The sequence below is a fragment of the Neodiprion fabricii genome, chromosome 2, assembly GCF_021155785.1.
Source record: "Neodiprion fabricii isolate iyNeoFabr1 chromosome 2, iyNeoFabr1.1, whole genome shotgun sequence".
NCBI lineage: Eukaryota > Metazoa > Arthropoda > Insecta > Hymenoptera > Diprionidae > Neodiprion > Neodiprion fabricii.
This window is the reverse complement of record NC_060240.1, coordinates 35,869,263-35,885,014: the sequence shown is the minus strand read 5'-3', so window position 1 is coordinate 35,885,014 and position 15,752 is coordinate 35,869,263. Positions and strand designations below refer to the sequence as shown.

At 36.8% G+C, this 15,752-nt stretch overlaps 1 protein-coding gene across 2 annotated transcripts; it reads left to right on the top strand.

Annotated features, from left to right (window-relative positions):
* The first annotated feature begins 4,570 nt into the window (after nucleotides 1-4,570).
* Nucleotides 4,571-14,622, top strand: LOC124176001 (troponin C, isoallergen Bla g 6.0301). 2 transcript variants are annotated; one of them, XM_046556755.1, is made up of 6 exons: nucleotides 4,571-4,729; nucleotides 6,738-6,768; nucleotides 9,687-9,830; nucleotides 11,117-11,236; nucleotides 13,237-13,368; nucleotides 14,031-14,622. In XM_046556755.1, the coding sequence occupies exons 1-6, from the start codon at nucleotides 4,727-4,729 to the stop codon at nucleotides 14,057-14,059; spliced, it is 459 nt and encodes a 152-aa protein (XP_046412711.1). In that variant the 5' UTR covers nucleotides 4,571-4,726; the 3' UTR covers nucleotides 14,060-14,622. The 2 variants fall into 2 exon arrangements, with proteins under 2 accessions (XP_046412711.1, XP_046412710.1); XM_046556754.1 differs by having other exon boundaries at nucleotides 4,584-4,750.
* The last annotated feature ends 1,130 nt before the right edge of the window (nucleotides 14,623-15,752 follow it).

The window sequence follows — 15,752 nt, the reverse complement described above, 5'->3', positions numbered from 1 at the left end:
GTGTTTATAACGTTTCAAAGCATATAACGCGGTTCTGTTTTCAGTTGTAAACCGAATCCGTGATCCGTAATTGTTTCCATACGAAAATACATCGTACGTGGGCAATCACGAATTTCGAAGTCAACAGTATGATTCGACATTGGTTTGAATGTCAGGATTTCAATTTTCAGTCAAGAAACTCGACTACGTTGGTTACAAAGTGCCAACACAAATCGATGTTGTTATCACATTGGGTCTGACGTTGATGAATTTCAATTAACTTGTACTTGAAAATCTATTTTCACAAAACGTTATCTACGATCGATCCGTTCCAACTCAGAATGATAAATGCGAGTATCGTATACAATTTCTGTACTATTGCCTTGATGTTATTGATTAATTTTCCACCGCGCACCTAAAGTGATCTTTCATCATTCGGCGCAATATGAAAAATCCTCTAGTTATTCACGCTGGGCAATTGTACTCGCAGTGTAAACACGTGTAAGATGCTGTTCCCAGTTCAATATACATATATAATGTATGTATGTATACCTATATATATAATATATATATGTATATTGGGAAAAACTTGACGATTGGTAGCACAGTGACACGTATTGGCACATTTCCAGCCCTGATTGTGAGACGTGACTAGACATAGGCTAGAAGGCACAGGAATTGGCGCTACTACACTAAACATCACCATAATATGAGTTTTCAAAGTTCCACCAATATAATTTAACCATGAGTTAAAATACTTGTTATCTAGGACAAATAATTCTCTCCTCCTTCTTTTGCTAATCTTGGAAAATTTTTGTTCACTTATCCAGTTGAATTTCAGCGTTCAATCGTAATGAATAAATGAAAGAAATACGAAAATATCTGGGCATGATTCATTGATGGCAAAGTGAGTATTAAGCGTATCATTTTTACTAAGGTATCAAAATAACGCTGCGACTTTTCTTCGGTGTGTAACTTCGTCACTTCATAGTCATTACCAACCGAACAAATGTGTTATTGCACAGATATTTATACAATGTGAGGAGAAAAAGTTTCAATATTTTATATCCCAAGACTGCCAGGCTGCAGTGTTGATTTTTGTTTTCCATCTCGAGCTCGTATCCAAAATTTATCGTTATATTCCGCACTAAGGTAAGTATAAATAAATTGTTTTTCTCGAATATGAATTTTCTTGTAGTCGGCTCAGAAATTTACAGAATGATTAGCAAACTGACCGGAACGCGACACGTTGCACCGCTTCCAAGTCTCTTGGAAAGTCAAAGGACTTGGGCAACGAGTGTTGAGTGACAATGAATGGTGACAAACGAGTCACTGCGAGCGAGTACAACGAGAATTTGAAAATTGTTTTGTAAAATTTCATTCGCGTTTTCTTACGAAAATGAAAGCGAAAACTTAACGTGAAACAAAAACTCGCACAATATATGAGTACTGAAATGAGATTTAAAAAATCTCGGCTGCCGAGGAATCTAATAATATAAAACGCAAGTATGACCGTAGTGACAATGGTTTGGAAAGCTGTAATCGCACAAGTCTCAACTCACTTGGTAGCTTTGATTTAATGATACGGCTATTTGTAAGAAATGTGTAACGATAAATTCGAAGAGTATTGCGTACAGGTAACCGTACGCAGTTATCATCGTTGATCGTTTGGTAAAATCGAACGGAAGAGCTGAAATTTGGATAGAATCCAACCCGTTACTCCAAGTCCTGAAATGCATGAACGACATTTAAGTGGTGACGTTAAAGGCTCGGGCGGTTTCTCATCTCATGCGCAAGACCGTCAATCGTTTTATTAGTTTATTCGTAGGCAGTGGTAAAGCTTTCCATAGTACAGATATACCGAATATTACAAAACTAGCTTGCGAAGTCTCTTACAGAAAAAAGCATCGTGACGTCTGCAGTCTTGCAATCAGAGCCGTCGAATAACCGTCTAGACGCAATCAAAACTGAGCAAACGTTTGTTCCATCATATTTTATCAACAGCAATTTCAAGCTCGTTAAGACTTTCCTGTATTTTTCTAACAAGATCAGCGAAGCTTATAAATACACGTTCGTCGCAAAATTTATATATATATACGCCTCATTCAATGCACACGTCACGTTTTTTTATGCTCCTTCAAAAATTGGGGACGTATTTTAATCTTAGCGCACAGCGTCAACCTTATTTACGCAATTCGAATAACATATAGGTAGGAATGAGTATAAAATATGACAAACATGCACGGGTCGTACGTGAATTGGCTAACTCGGTAAATACTTAAGGATAATGATACTTACTCGACAGCTGAAAAGTTGCAATAACATTCCATACGGTGCCAAAGTTCATTGGTACATTATTGGTGTACTGAATGTTATTTTTTAAGTTTTATAAAGTATTTTATTATAAAGACAAACCATTGAAATAAAATTTATCATAATTTTCACATCATATTTATTGACATTTAAACCAACTTGTAAATTTTTTTGAGACGATATATTGAATATAACCTAATTTATACTGCCCGATAAGAACGTATGTAAAAAAAAGTGTAGACATGAAATCTCAAAAAGCATTGGACCGATCCTGCTCAAATTTTTACAGCATCTTTATTTTACGAAAAAAAATATCATATTCTTTTATTTAACTCGTAAAATAAAAACTACCAAAGCAATCATGATTATCCTAGTTCACACGATAGGTATAGGTATAATAAAGATACTGTAAAAATTTGAGTAAATCCGGTTTGGTTCGTTTCGAGATATCATGTCTACGCTTTTTTTTACATTCGTTCCCATCGGGCATTATAAACTAGGTTATATTCAATATTTCGTCTCCAAAAAATGTACAAAGTTTATTTAAATGTCAATAAGTATAATGTGAAAATTATGATAAATTTTATTTCATTGGTTTGTCTCAAAAAAATACTCGGAAAAACCTTTTAAAAAATCAGCCTTCGCACTAGACAACCCTCTTAAGTCTGATTTTCTGACGACATTAGGATTGCGATTATTCGGCCAGTAGCTATTACAATGATCGTATATATAGCAAAAATGTCGCTTGGCAGTATTCAAACTTCACCTGAAAGTCATGATTTTCATTTAAACTCTTGCCCTGTATGCGACGCCTCTTTTATGTTCTAAATTTGTAAAACGAATGCCGACGTGTCGTAGATTGATTATTCGCGTATACAAGAACTCTGTGTGGCTATAAACACCGGGCTTTTTTCTAATTTTTGTTTTTGTTTTTTTTTTTATCTTTTTCTTTTTCGGTGTTGATAAAATATACTAACGGCGGGAAGATTTTTAACGTCTCATTTTCGTCTTCCATTTCCGTGAAGTAATCTGTTGGTTGAAAATTTTCTCCTCTATTTTCGTTCCAAATATTTAAATTTGCTGCTTGTTCCCTAACCGTTGTTCCCATTCCTCTTCCGAGGCGATAAATCGAAGCTTATACGCTTTGCTACAGCAGGCAAAACGACCCATAAGAAACTAAACAGATCATAGCTTCTACGTTTCCTCTACAACTACCCACGGAATAGAAATTACTTCTCGTATTGCCGTGCATATACATCCCGGAGTCAATTTTTATCACATAGTTGGACGCACGTCGGATAATCGATAAATCGATCGTGGGGTCAGCTGAACAAAAAATATCAATACTCCCCAGTTCCTAAATAAAAAAATTGTTTCCACGCTATTAATCGCACTATTAACGGTGTATTCACGTCAGTTTTTATCCAAACACTTCAGCATACGCTTGCGTCTGGTAAAGTAAATATTTTACAAATTTAAGATAAGTTCCTTGTTGCGGATTTTCCTGACAGGACTGCAATTCGTTTCATCTCGAGTGAAACCAGAAGCTGATCCGCCGATACGTCCGCTAGAAATATAGAAAAAAAAAGAAAATCCCCTCTAGTTTTGCCAAGGTAACTGTTGTGAAGTTTCCGACAATCGACTCGAAAATCTGAAGGCTAACGAATTAAATGAAGACAATCCACTTTGGCCGTGTCTTACAATTCCAGACGAACAGATCATTACTAGTCGTTTGTTTTCTTTTTCTTGTCTTTTCTTTTTTTTTTTATTCCTTATCTCTCACTAAACGCAATCGAAGTCGATTAAACCGTGCCAAGACGCGAATCTGCAATCCATCGTATACCGTCGATCCTCCTAGTTGGTTTCGAATGGGTATAATAAATCGTAGGCAACGCGGGGCAAAGCCAGAAACTCAGGCCAACCGAGACGTTGGTCCCGGCCGGGGGCAAAGCGAGCTTTATCGGTACGGAGGTGGAGGTATAGCCGTAGTAAGGTGAAACGGTGGGGAAAGCCGAGTGATCGCCGTCCAGTCGTATTTCCCCCGGGTGGCTTTTCCCCTGGTTTCACATTTTGGATTTACGTCCGAGAGAGCGAAAGGAGCGCTTGCGCGATCCCAGACGTACGTATCATGGGTTCTCCTGGTCGCGCTGGTTGCGTTGCTACCGTTTTCAAGAACTCTTCCATTGGCCAACCCCGGGACGAACCGAAGGGGGGTAGGGAAAATGTTGCAGCAGCTGATGCTGTTCGGATGCAGAACGCGCAACCGCTATACAACCAGCCCCTCGCAGGGATATTACCTCAAGTTCTTTCTCGCGCTTCTTCAGTTGAACATCCCGAGGCAGTTTAGTTCCGTCATTGACCAGGAAGGACCGCTGCGACAGTTTGTTCTCTCATACGATCTCAGTGTATCTCTCTGTAATAATTTACCGCCACCATGGTATGTTCAATTGAAGATATTGTAAGTCGGCCCTCCCTGCGGTAAAACAAAATACCTAAACTTTTTTCAATATTATTTTTTAACACATTTTTTATTTTATAGTTCGTTTTATTTTCATTTTTCATTACTACTTTATATATACTCACGTGGAATGTGCAACACGCATTTACTTGATGTTTTCTTACTTGCGTATTCTCTGTATATTACATTATTTATTTACTTATTGTTTATGATTATTTTTTTTTTTTTCTAATCTGTAATACTGTAATTGACTTTATTTTTACTTATTTATTCGGGGTGATTTGAAAATAAAATTTTGATCCCTCTATGTTCCAAACATATAATGACTTTCGCTAGAATATTTCGCATATTTTTTTACAAACACGTGAGTGATTTTTTACTTTTCTGAATTTGAAACTCCTTTTTTTAATCTAACGCTCGCGTCTTCGTCACTTTCCTCTGGCGCTCGTAAGCGTTTATCCTGAGATATTTGCTCCTTGGCTCCTGCCTGTCCATTTATAAAAAATACTGGTCCGGTACAGTACATCCTGATTCCAATTAGTCTCGACTGTACCACGTATTGAAATTATATTTAAATCATACTTTCATTTTTATCGTATCATATCAGCTATTGAGAAGTGTAAATTAATAAAAATTATAAATTTTATAACACTTGTCAAATCAATGTATGTGCAACCTCGGTACATTAATACCATAAAATAAATAATTATCACAATTTTTAATTCGGTGAAAACAATCAGGCCTTTTTCTCCAATTGTTATTTGTGAATTTTAATTTCACGAGACTTTTCATATCTGCACTTCTCCGTTCGACTGTCAAGATGTGTATGAATTGCACGAAAATGCACCAGTTTGATTTGTTTCACTAACAAAATATGTCTAAAAGATAACTCATACATCTCTCATGGCATATGCTTCATGTTTAGTTGTGTCGTCAATGAAGGTAAGACGTGCAAAATGGTATCCAAGTGTTAAAATATGGTGAAATAAACTGTGTACATGTCACAAAAGCGATATTTCAAATTGAGCGTCCGAGGTGTGGAGCTTATGTATTTTGAATACATAACTTCACAAACATGCAAACATCTGCGCATAATTTAATTAGCAAAAGCCGTTTGGCAGTGATTAAACAAAGGAAAGGATAATAATTTGAATCGGAATTTCTGTAATCCATTATACCAGTTTGCACATTACCTTTGTGGATTCTGATAAGTACATCACTTGCGAAAGTTTCATTGCAGATATAATTTTTAGTAGAAGTATGAGAAAACAATTACTTTGGAATTTGAGTATGCAGCTAATTTGATGCTTGTAATTGTTTTTTGCATGTCGTAAAACTCGTTGTAGATAAACCAAACTTGAGGGGCTGACGCGTACAAAAAATGACGGAAATTGCATTTCATTGGACTTGAGAGATATCAATAGAATTTTACGTAACTGAAATTGATTTTATGAAATTTTCGTAAAATTTGAAATACTTCCCTCATTTTTTTATCGGACCAATCATCGGGTCGTTGACCCCTTCAGTCTCGTAGCGTAACTTGATTTTGAAAAATACCCGTCCGTTCACTTTGTAAATTACCTATCACTGCGCAACCATGAATTGTGTAATTATGTGTGGTTTTATAGCAGAGCTTAAACATCCCAATGTGAATCGTCGCTATTAGTTAATCATTTGAATTAAAACTTAAATCTTAAAAAGTACAACTGATGCAATAGCGACCCGTTGTTGACTGAGTCTATAATTTTAGTTTGAAAATTGCCTCTGAGACTGCTCAACAGGTTGTTTTTTTACACTTCGTAGAAATTTTTGGCACTGTATCCGTATGTTGTTGCTGTGGAGAAAAGTAAATAAACAAATAAATAAATTCCGTTTGCAATCATTCCTACAGTTTGTGCCGTCTTCAAAAACTCGTTACGTCCTACATGATCGTTAGAAAATTTCGAAAATTCAAGCCTGGTTAACACCTATTTTAAATTGTTTTCAGGCCGATGAGCTGCCCCCAGAACAAATCGCAGGTAATTATACATCCGACAGAAAGCTAGAAAAAAGTGTACCAATTACTCCGTTCTCAGAATTCCCGTTGATTTCACTTTCACGATAATTGCGACAAAACGATCTAGAATTCTCCGAATAATAAATTTCACAGTCAGCGAAATTCGGTAAGCGCCACACCAATTTTCGAAACATATTTCACAAAACCTGGGCAACAGCTGCAATGTATTGAGTAACAAGTATCCAGCGATTCTCCCACCTACCGATGCTTTCCGAGTGCCAAATTTCAGACCGAAACTACATGTGGATATATTTATAACAAACAGTTTAAGGCTTTTAACCCTCGTAAGTCTCGGAGCGCATCTTTAAGCGCCAAGTGCAGGCTACCCTACCTTACGTGAATCCGTATGCGTACACATAATTTATAATTAGAACGTTTTAGTACCCGGGCAATGCTTAACGCCAAGCTTAGACCGCTTGGTGGTTTGCTTATAGGTAGAACAAAATCGTTCACGTCGTTTCTTTTCTGTCCTTTTATTTATTTTAAATTATCACACTTAACAAAAATAATTTTCCCAGAACAGCGCCAAGTTTTAGTCATAATTTCGTAATCAAAAATGTCCAAACAATGTTTAACTGACGTGATATAAACAGACCTACAAAGAAGGATGAACTACGATCTCAAAAAATACATGCGTGAACGGTGAAGTCTTTGAAATGCTTACACGTAGTTTGCGGGATCCAATCCTCGCAGTATATATCCGTCTATTTATAAAGATGATCAAAAAAAAAAATACAAGCTTCGAATAACAGACGAAACAGCTTCTGCAGTAGATGCCAGTCTGCATCAGGTTTTTCCTTACTCATTAGAGTATAAAATATTGTATTCGTTGAGGTTATTGGGTTTCACACTTTTTTACGAAAGGAAGAAGAATCTCTCCAAATTAGCCCCTCGTTCTTGCATTCATTTCAGGTCTTTAAATATGCCCGACCGAAATTAATCTTAGACAAATATTAAATAAAAATTAGAAATGATGATATTGAAAATTAATGAACATTGCGACAATCTATCCCACTTACGGAATATACGTATATTTTACAAACTTAATTGTACACCGAAACTTTTCCTTTTCTTTCGCACTATGTTCGTAAGGCCTTCAAGAAAGAATCGAATCTTCATTGGAATCGAGGCAAAAGAAATACGACTGTACGGTTCTTAGTTTTGCACCCCTGTCCTCCTTCCTTTCCCCTCCAGCTATCCGAGCCCCTCTTTCTCTCTCGATTCTAAGAGAGTTTATTTAAGTTTGATTCGATTAGCGGCAGCTGCCTGGCTAAGTATAGAGTGGGCGTCTCGAATGTTCCTATATATTCTCCCCCCCCCCCCCCCCCTCCCCCTCCATCACAGCCGTACTGCAGACTAAAGTGTGGTACAGATCTGCCCAAGGTGTGGCAAGGTATCAAGTAACGATTAATCAGACAATGCGAAGCACCAAAATAGAAGACAGCTTCGAAAAAATAGCCCCAATGCCCGTGTAAAAAGATATGCAAGACGAGTGATTGTTCAAGACGTCAAATTTTTACTTTCAAAGCATTCGTTAATTGCTAATTTACGATGAAACTGTTCTTGCCGTTAATTTGTCCTGTGTTAAATAGGGTTCTGTAATTTACGAAAGATGGAAACGATCAGACAGCCGAAATAAAATTTGAAACGACCCGTGTCTACGGTAGCCATATTGAACTTGTGACAGCGTGTCAATTCGTGTATCAAATAATATTTCGACCCGAGCAATGCGCGTGTGAAAAGATATGTAAGACGAGTGCTAGTTTGGCTAATCAAACTCTCACTTTCTGGGCACTCGTCGACGGTGGAATTATCGTAAAACTATTCTTGCCGTCATTTTATCCAACGTTAGATAGATTCTAATCATTGACGAGGGCCAGAAATGGCCAGGAAGTCAAAATAAAATTTCAAGTGGCCCGTGTCACCGGCGGCCATGTTGGATTTATGACAGCGTATGAATTCCCCTCTCAAATCTGTTACAAACACGCTAATCAAATTGAGCTGGAGCTAACCTGCGCTATTCGGGACTCTATGAATCAATCATAGACGAGAGAATGAGGAAATCGTTATGAAAAATTGTAACTTCTTGATTTCATTACATAGCGTCTCACAATTGGGGGTCAATATGCTCGGAGTAATATAGATATACATTATACATAATACATAGTTACGCTCCCAGCGGGGTTATCCAATGAGCGAATATCGGATTAGTAACTAAGATAAATAAACGATATATGCTAAGTCGGGATGGCATCATTACTCACGGAAGCAAACAAACAGCTCGTGCCAGAAATACGGGGTATAACCCAGGGGGCATTAACACTCGGTAGTTACAAGTGCAGCTGAATTTGCGGCGTTGTGTTACATGGAGCTTACAATTCGATACAGAATTGAGTATGTTGGGACTCAAAAACTTTAATATATATGAGTTATACAAAAATTAGAGATTTCAGACAGGCGATGCACAGAAAATTGAAAAGTGAACGAATTTTCTGCAATTCCAAACCATTGACAGATCCACTCAATGGATTTAAAAGCAATCGAAACTCGAACACGTGTTTAATGCCAAATGGGTAAAAACCAAACATTTCTTCTCGTCGAGTGTAGTAAAAACTTGTTTAAATCAACCCAAAATATTCGAAATAAAAGGGGAATGAATCTTTTACCATTATATCTGTCTCTGCATTGAATACAATGCTTACATATGTAAATGAAACTACGGATATGCAAGTATAAGAATTCCCGCGTAATTATAATTGGCGTACTGTTACGTAAAATTATAATTTTTAAATAAATTTCGTCTGTAATATTATCTTTCAGTTTTAACACCATGTAAACGTAAGATCATAATATTCATAATTGTTGCACTTCATCTTTCAGTTCTGCGCAAGGCGTTCGACAGTTTTGACCGTGAAAAGAGCGGAAGCATTCCCACCGATCTGGTAGCAGATATTCTTCGACTAATGGGACAGCCCTTCAACAAAAAAATCCTGGACGAGCTGATCGATGAAGTTGACGCCGACAGTATGTATTTACATTTCCCGTTTAAGATCCCGACCTTAAAGTGTAGCTATTTAAATATATACAAATGAAAAGAAAGAAATTCTCAAGGAGAAAAAACCACGCATACGAGTCTTCGGAAAAATGTTTCCATGAATGGAGAATCTGTATTATACATGGGCACATCTGTCTCTCATAATCTGAAAAGTTGCCAAGGCTGCACAGTATTTCCAGAGATAATAAACCGGTAAATAATATAGCTGGTGCGCAGAAGAAAAAGTTAGCGAAAAAGTCAAGTGAAAGACGTGAAAAATAATAATACGCAAAATAATTTTTTTATTCTTTTTTTTTAGAGAGATGAAAAGCGTATAAATATTTGTGATTTTGGCACACATTAGACACCGTTTAGACGCCACGCGGAATCAACTCCAAGTCGTCATAAATTTGGCACAGCTTTATTGAACTCTGTACATTTTACCCGTTTCTGCGAAAATTCTATGGCCTAATATCTATAGAACATAAGTACATAAAATGCGATCGGAGGCGTAGAACGCAAGAATAGAAGAGATCGGAATCTCAGATTTCAAACGACTAGACGTTGTGGAAACGAATATACGCGGGTGTTTCGTTTTTTTTTTTTTTGCCGGTTGACGTTCGAGCGAACTTCGCTATTTCGAAATAAATTTTATTCTTGATCCGTAAAACCATGGAAATTTACTTTCGAGCTCGTAAGCCTGCAGGCAATAAAGAAGTAAATAAAAATCAGATCACTGACGAATATAGCATTTCATAAAAGAAAGCCTACCCAAAGTCTCAAAATGTGACGTTTTCTTAGACGTCGTCGCCACGTTGAACTCAATTCTCGGTTTCTTCATTCTTCCTTTACCATCTGTAGTCTGATTTTCACATTTATATTTCTTTGCTGTTATTCTGACTATAAAGCTTTCGCCACTGTTTTAGAATTTCTTGAAAGAAACAGACAGCAGCGTTTCGTCTATTTTCAAACAATTATATTGAATATACAAGACCGCGAGTTGCGAAAGGGGTTTTCTTTTTCTGACGTCACAACGTTTCGCGGGTATGCCCTGTTGCGTATAATAGAAAATTGACTTCATGCAGCAGAGCATCAAACACTGTTATGTAATTTATAACGTTGTAACTTCCAGTTCGTAAAATAATAAATAAAGAATAAATTACAGCGATGTGTGAGTAATATATCTGCTGAGCTATAATGATTTACGCATAAGCAGACTGCTGCAAATAGAGAATCCAAATTTTTTTTCTCCTTCTTTCATATAACCTGTTTCTAGAATCTGGACGCCTCGAGTTTGAAGAGTTCGTGACGTTGGCTGCCAAATTCATCGTTGAGGAAGATGCGGAAGCTCTGGAAAAGGAACTGAGAGAAGCTTTCAGGCTTTACGACAAAGAGGGTGAGAAAAACAAATCGCATTACATAAAGAGGTTCAAAATTAAGTGTACATCATAGATCGTCAGGGCGTAAAGCGACATGAGCAATTTTTCAATGTAAATAATCATAATTATGTGAAAAATGAAACTATATAATGTAATATACACTTAGTGTAAATCTGTATGACGAATATGAATTTATAGAGCTTTAGCGTAGCCGATACATCATATCGTTCAACAAATCTATATAACGCGATCGATCAATGTTACTTAAATATCAGCAGCATTCAAAAAGCGTGTTGAAAAGTCTGAATAATATTACCTACTACTTTTTTCATCTTCACCTATTTCCTTTGAGTCTATCGAATGTTTGAGTCTGAATTGGACTGTAGCCCAATTTCGCGCGTAGGTAGTGGAGATAGATATATTATAGAAAACGGAACTAGTCTTATACATTAAAAACGTTGAAATGAGGAAAAGATTTTAAAACGATTTAAGATTTGGTTCCCGGAATGGATCGACAAATTCACGCGACTGTGAGCTCGAAACCGCTTCCTCGTCGAATAAACTGACCAACTAGAGGTCATAAATCTTAGCCACAGCATGGCCATATTTTCTGATATCAATTATCCGGGCTCAAGTTTTTATTTGGTCATATGCCAGTTCAAATTTGACAATATGCCAACTCTTAAGCTTCTTGGACCATTTCTGTTCTTGAAATATGAACCTACATACGCCGCGTAATGAATTTTCTCAGTATTATCAGATTGACGGCAAACATGCGTATTTTTACCCGATCGAAATCTGATCTGATTTTTTTCTTTCCCTCCAACTCAAAACGGAGCTTTCACTCTTGTGATGAAATACCAGACTCTAATTATATCAACGTATTGTCTACATACACACGTTATTTTGCACACGGCTGTTTAGTCGAGTTGCACGGAATCCTTGCAGCGTACGCTCCGTTTTCGATACGGAGAAGTTTCAAAATTTTTTTGGCTACATTTCTTATTTTCGATCGTCCCATTGCTCTCCTTTTTTCCACTTTCCTTCTTTTCTCACCGGCATTGATGTTTGTTTTTTTTTTTTTTATCTCCTCTTTGAAATAAAGTCAGCTGTAGCCAGCCAGCCCAGTTGTGCAATGCATTAGCGAAAAGCGCAGGTTGAATTCGCGATTTCCCAGCGTATAATAACGGCTCTGCGAATAGCTCTGCAAGTTCTTGGAATACGAGAAGTTAAAAGTTTATCTTGTTTACCGCATCAAGCGGGACGGGACGATTTCGCGGAGAAAGAGGGATAATATATTATCGTCCAGCAGCCAACCACCGCCTGCGACGTTAACCGCATCCAGCAGCATAATGAATTATAGTTTTACGAGCTTACGCTAAATCTTGACAAGCCAAGGCCCATTATCCATCAGCCTTCGCTCCCACGATTGCATCACAAACGTCTTTTACACGATCTACCGTTTTTGTTATTTTTCGATTCGCGGCAAATCATCAATTCGTATTAGACCTATAAGCTGTAATATACGATGCATTACACATGTCATACATATAGTTATTCAACTGCACGACAAAAAAATTAACGAGGCTTGCCACCGCAGCAGCTGTTGAAACATAAATTACAGCTGACACAGACACTAGAATTTTGGCTTCAATAAAAGAAACGCGAGGTGGTTATCCTTCTCAAGCAAATTCGTTTCGAAAATAATTATTTAACCCATTAGACAGAAAATTATACGTTTTTTCCATGTATTAATTGGCTGTCCAATCGACCTTAGTTTCTGCTGTTTAGACCTCGACCGTAATAAATCTGTTGACAAATTGTGGCTACTTATCCTGCAGACGGGATGATATGTTCTCACCATTTCTCAATAAATACTCGTTTGTATTTATTACAGACCAGCTATCTGTTAATACGATTGTGATAAGTGTGCAATATATTTAAAAAACTCTTTTTCCATCATGTAAGTTCAGTGAACTGACGGAGAATACCTTTTATTTTGTAATTCATTTTTCAGGTAACGGATACATTCCCACCTCGTGTCTGCGCGAAATTCTTCGGGAACTCGATGACCAGTTGACGGATGAGGAACTGGACATCATGATCGAGGAAATTGACTCTGACGGATCCGGAACGGTAGATTTTGATGGTAAGAGAGTCACGACTGGATTCAATGCGATCATGGTTTGCACGCAAAGCTTATTTCCGGGATGATGTTACCTCGACGATAAATTTTAAACGACTTTTTTTCTTGTGATAAATTTTTAGTCATCAATTGCAATCTCCGAATTGATTCGAGACGCAGCAAGTAGGTCAGCTGTGCTGCAGTCACGGGAAGTTGAAGGAACAAATCCTGGCTGAAATACACGAAGTCGTTGGCCGTGCTATTTCGAAAGTTAGAGCGGAAAACCATGAAAGCCACGCGTCGTCTAGAACACAGAAACTAAAACTATTTCTATGTCGAATAGCTCGGGATTATTTATACACCGTCGCATCTGGCGTAACCGGAATGATTGAAAGACCTTATTAAAACCAAACGATCTTTCGGATCGCGTCATTCCCACTAATACACCCCTGCGCGTAAACTACTTCCAAGTAAATTCACGGTTGACGGAGCATCGAACGATCCATTTGTTCCTTTAATGTTTTCAGCTGCCACCTGACTACTGATTTCTGTCTCCGCGGTTACAGTTATTAAATTTAAAATACAGAATATCGTATCATTCGTTTATTGTACAATAAAAACAGCTGTTGCACCACAGTTTTTTATTCAAAAATACACTGAATAACGGCCAATTTTTTTTTCCTCAGAATTCATGGAGATGATGACCGGAGAATAAATGTACCTAAGCAAAACGCAGGCAACATCCTTTTATATTTGTGCAAGACTCAACTGATCAATGGGAGCGAGTGCCTCGGAAGACGCATAATCGACTAATTTACAACCTGTTATTTATTTTTTTTTTTTTCTTCTTCAATTTATAATCGATGAAATATATTTATACCTATAACTTTAATTGTATATTTATGTCTGCCGCAACGTTAGTTTAATTTTAATACGTCATGACGCGTCTACTGTTTTTTAGAGAAAAGAAAACGAAGTAAAAACTGAATTCAAAATTCTGAAGCATTGGAATTGAGTGTTGAATTACTGTTTCTGGGACATGTATGAGACCATTACGCACGGTAAATTTCCAATCAACAAATCTATACACGTTTTTAACAGACACAATGAGTTATATATTTGCTACGAATGAACTAAACAATATTATACGCCTGTAAGCACGTTGAACAAACGTACATCACCGCATAATATGTATTATATAATATATATTATATATTAATCTGCCAAATTTTTGGTGAGCAGTTTCCATTGTAATAAATAAAATTTACTAAAAACGTATCAAATCTTAAATATGACGCCACATACACGTCAAACTAAATAAAAGATGATCGAAAACTTGTTCATATTATCGATGAGCGAAGATTGTTTAGTGCTCGAGTTTAGATATATGTGCACGTTTTCATTTCACAATTTATACATTATTATATTGAAAACTGATAAAGCGAAGGCAAAAACGTCAAACGGTATAGAACATTGGCATTCACCCTCTCGAAAGAAGATATAGTAATTATCGTGACGAAATTGAAGACGAAAAACAATTGCCATCACCATGAAACAAAAGATTTACCGCATTCTGCAGCCCGGTTAAAAATGAACGACCCATTTGTGAAAGGAAACTTTGCTTTCAACCAAAGTGAGTCATAAAAAAAACTTTGCAAATAAAGGTGAAGCCACGGCAAGCGCATGATATCTAATCACTGTGACCAGAGTGATATTTGACTAATTTTAATTTGGAAACCGGAAGAGTGTCGAATAATCAGAGAATCAAAGCTGAAACAAAAAAAAAAAATAATTAGTGAGATGAGGATTACGTACATATAAATTGCACTCAAAGAACTATGTTAGACCCAAGAAAAATATGCAGTCTATCAACCATCGATGGATCACTTTCATCGAAATAGGAAACAAGAAAAATAATTTATTCACCGAGTAATAAATCATCTACTAATGAATATTGAAACAAATAGATTCCAAGATACAAAGTTTTGTTCTTGTCAGTACAGCGAATGAGAATTGATTAGAGACAAAAAAAAAAGTAATTGACTTAAAATAAGAAAAGACTGTAATTAGTGAAAGTGGGGAAAATATTGTTCGACATATTGCGACATATTTCATAAATACTTACGACGAGATATTTATGATATTTACGACACTATCACTATATAAGTCCGCGATTTTTATCCCTGCGTATTGAGCGACGGCTTGCAAATGCCCCGCTTTCTTTCAGTACCGAAGAGTATCAAGTCGACGCGCAAAAGGTGCGGTCAAACTTGAAGACTTGTTTATTAGTAAGCAAATTTACAGAAGAGCTGATCTTTCAGCAGATCAAAATTGCTTTACTTTTTCATACATCGTTTGCGAAATCGACCCGCAAAAAACCTTATCAAATTAGGTTAGACAGGTTGACT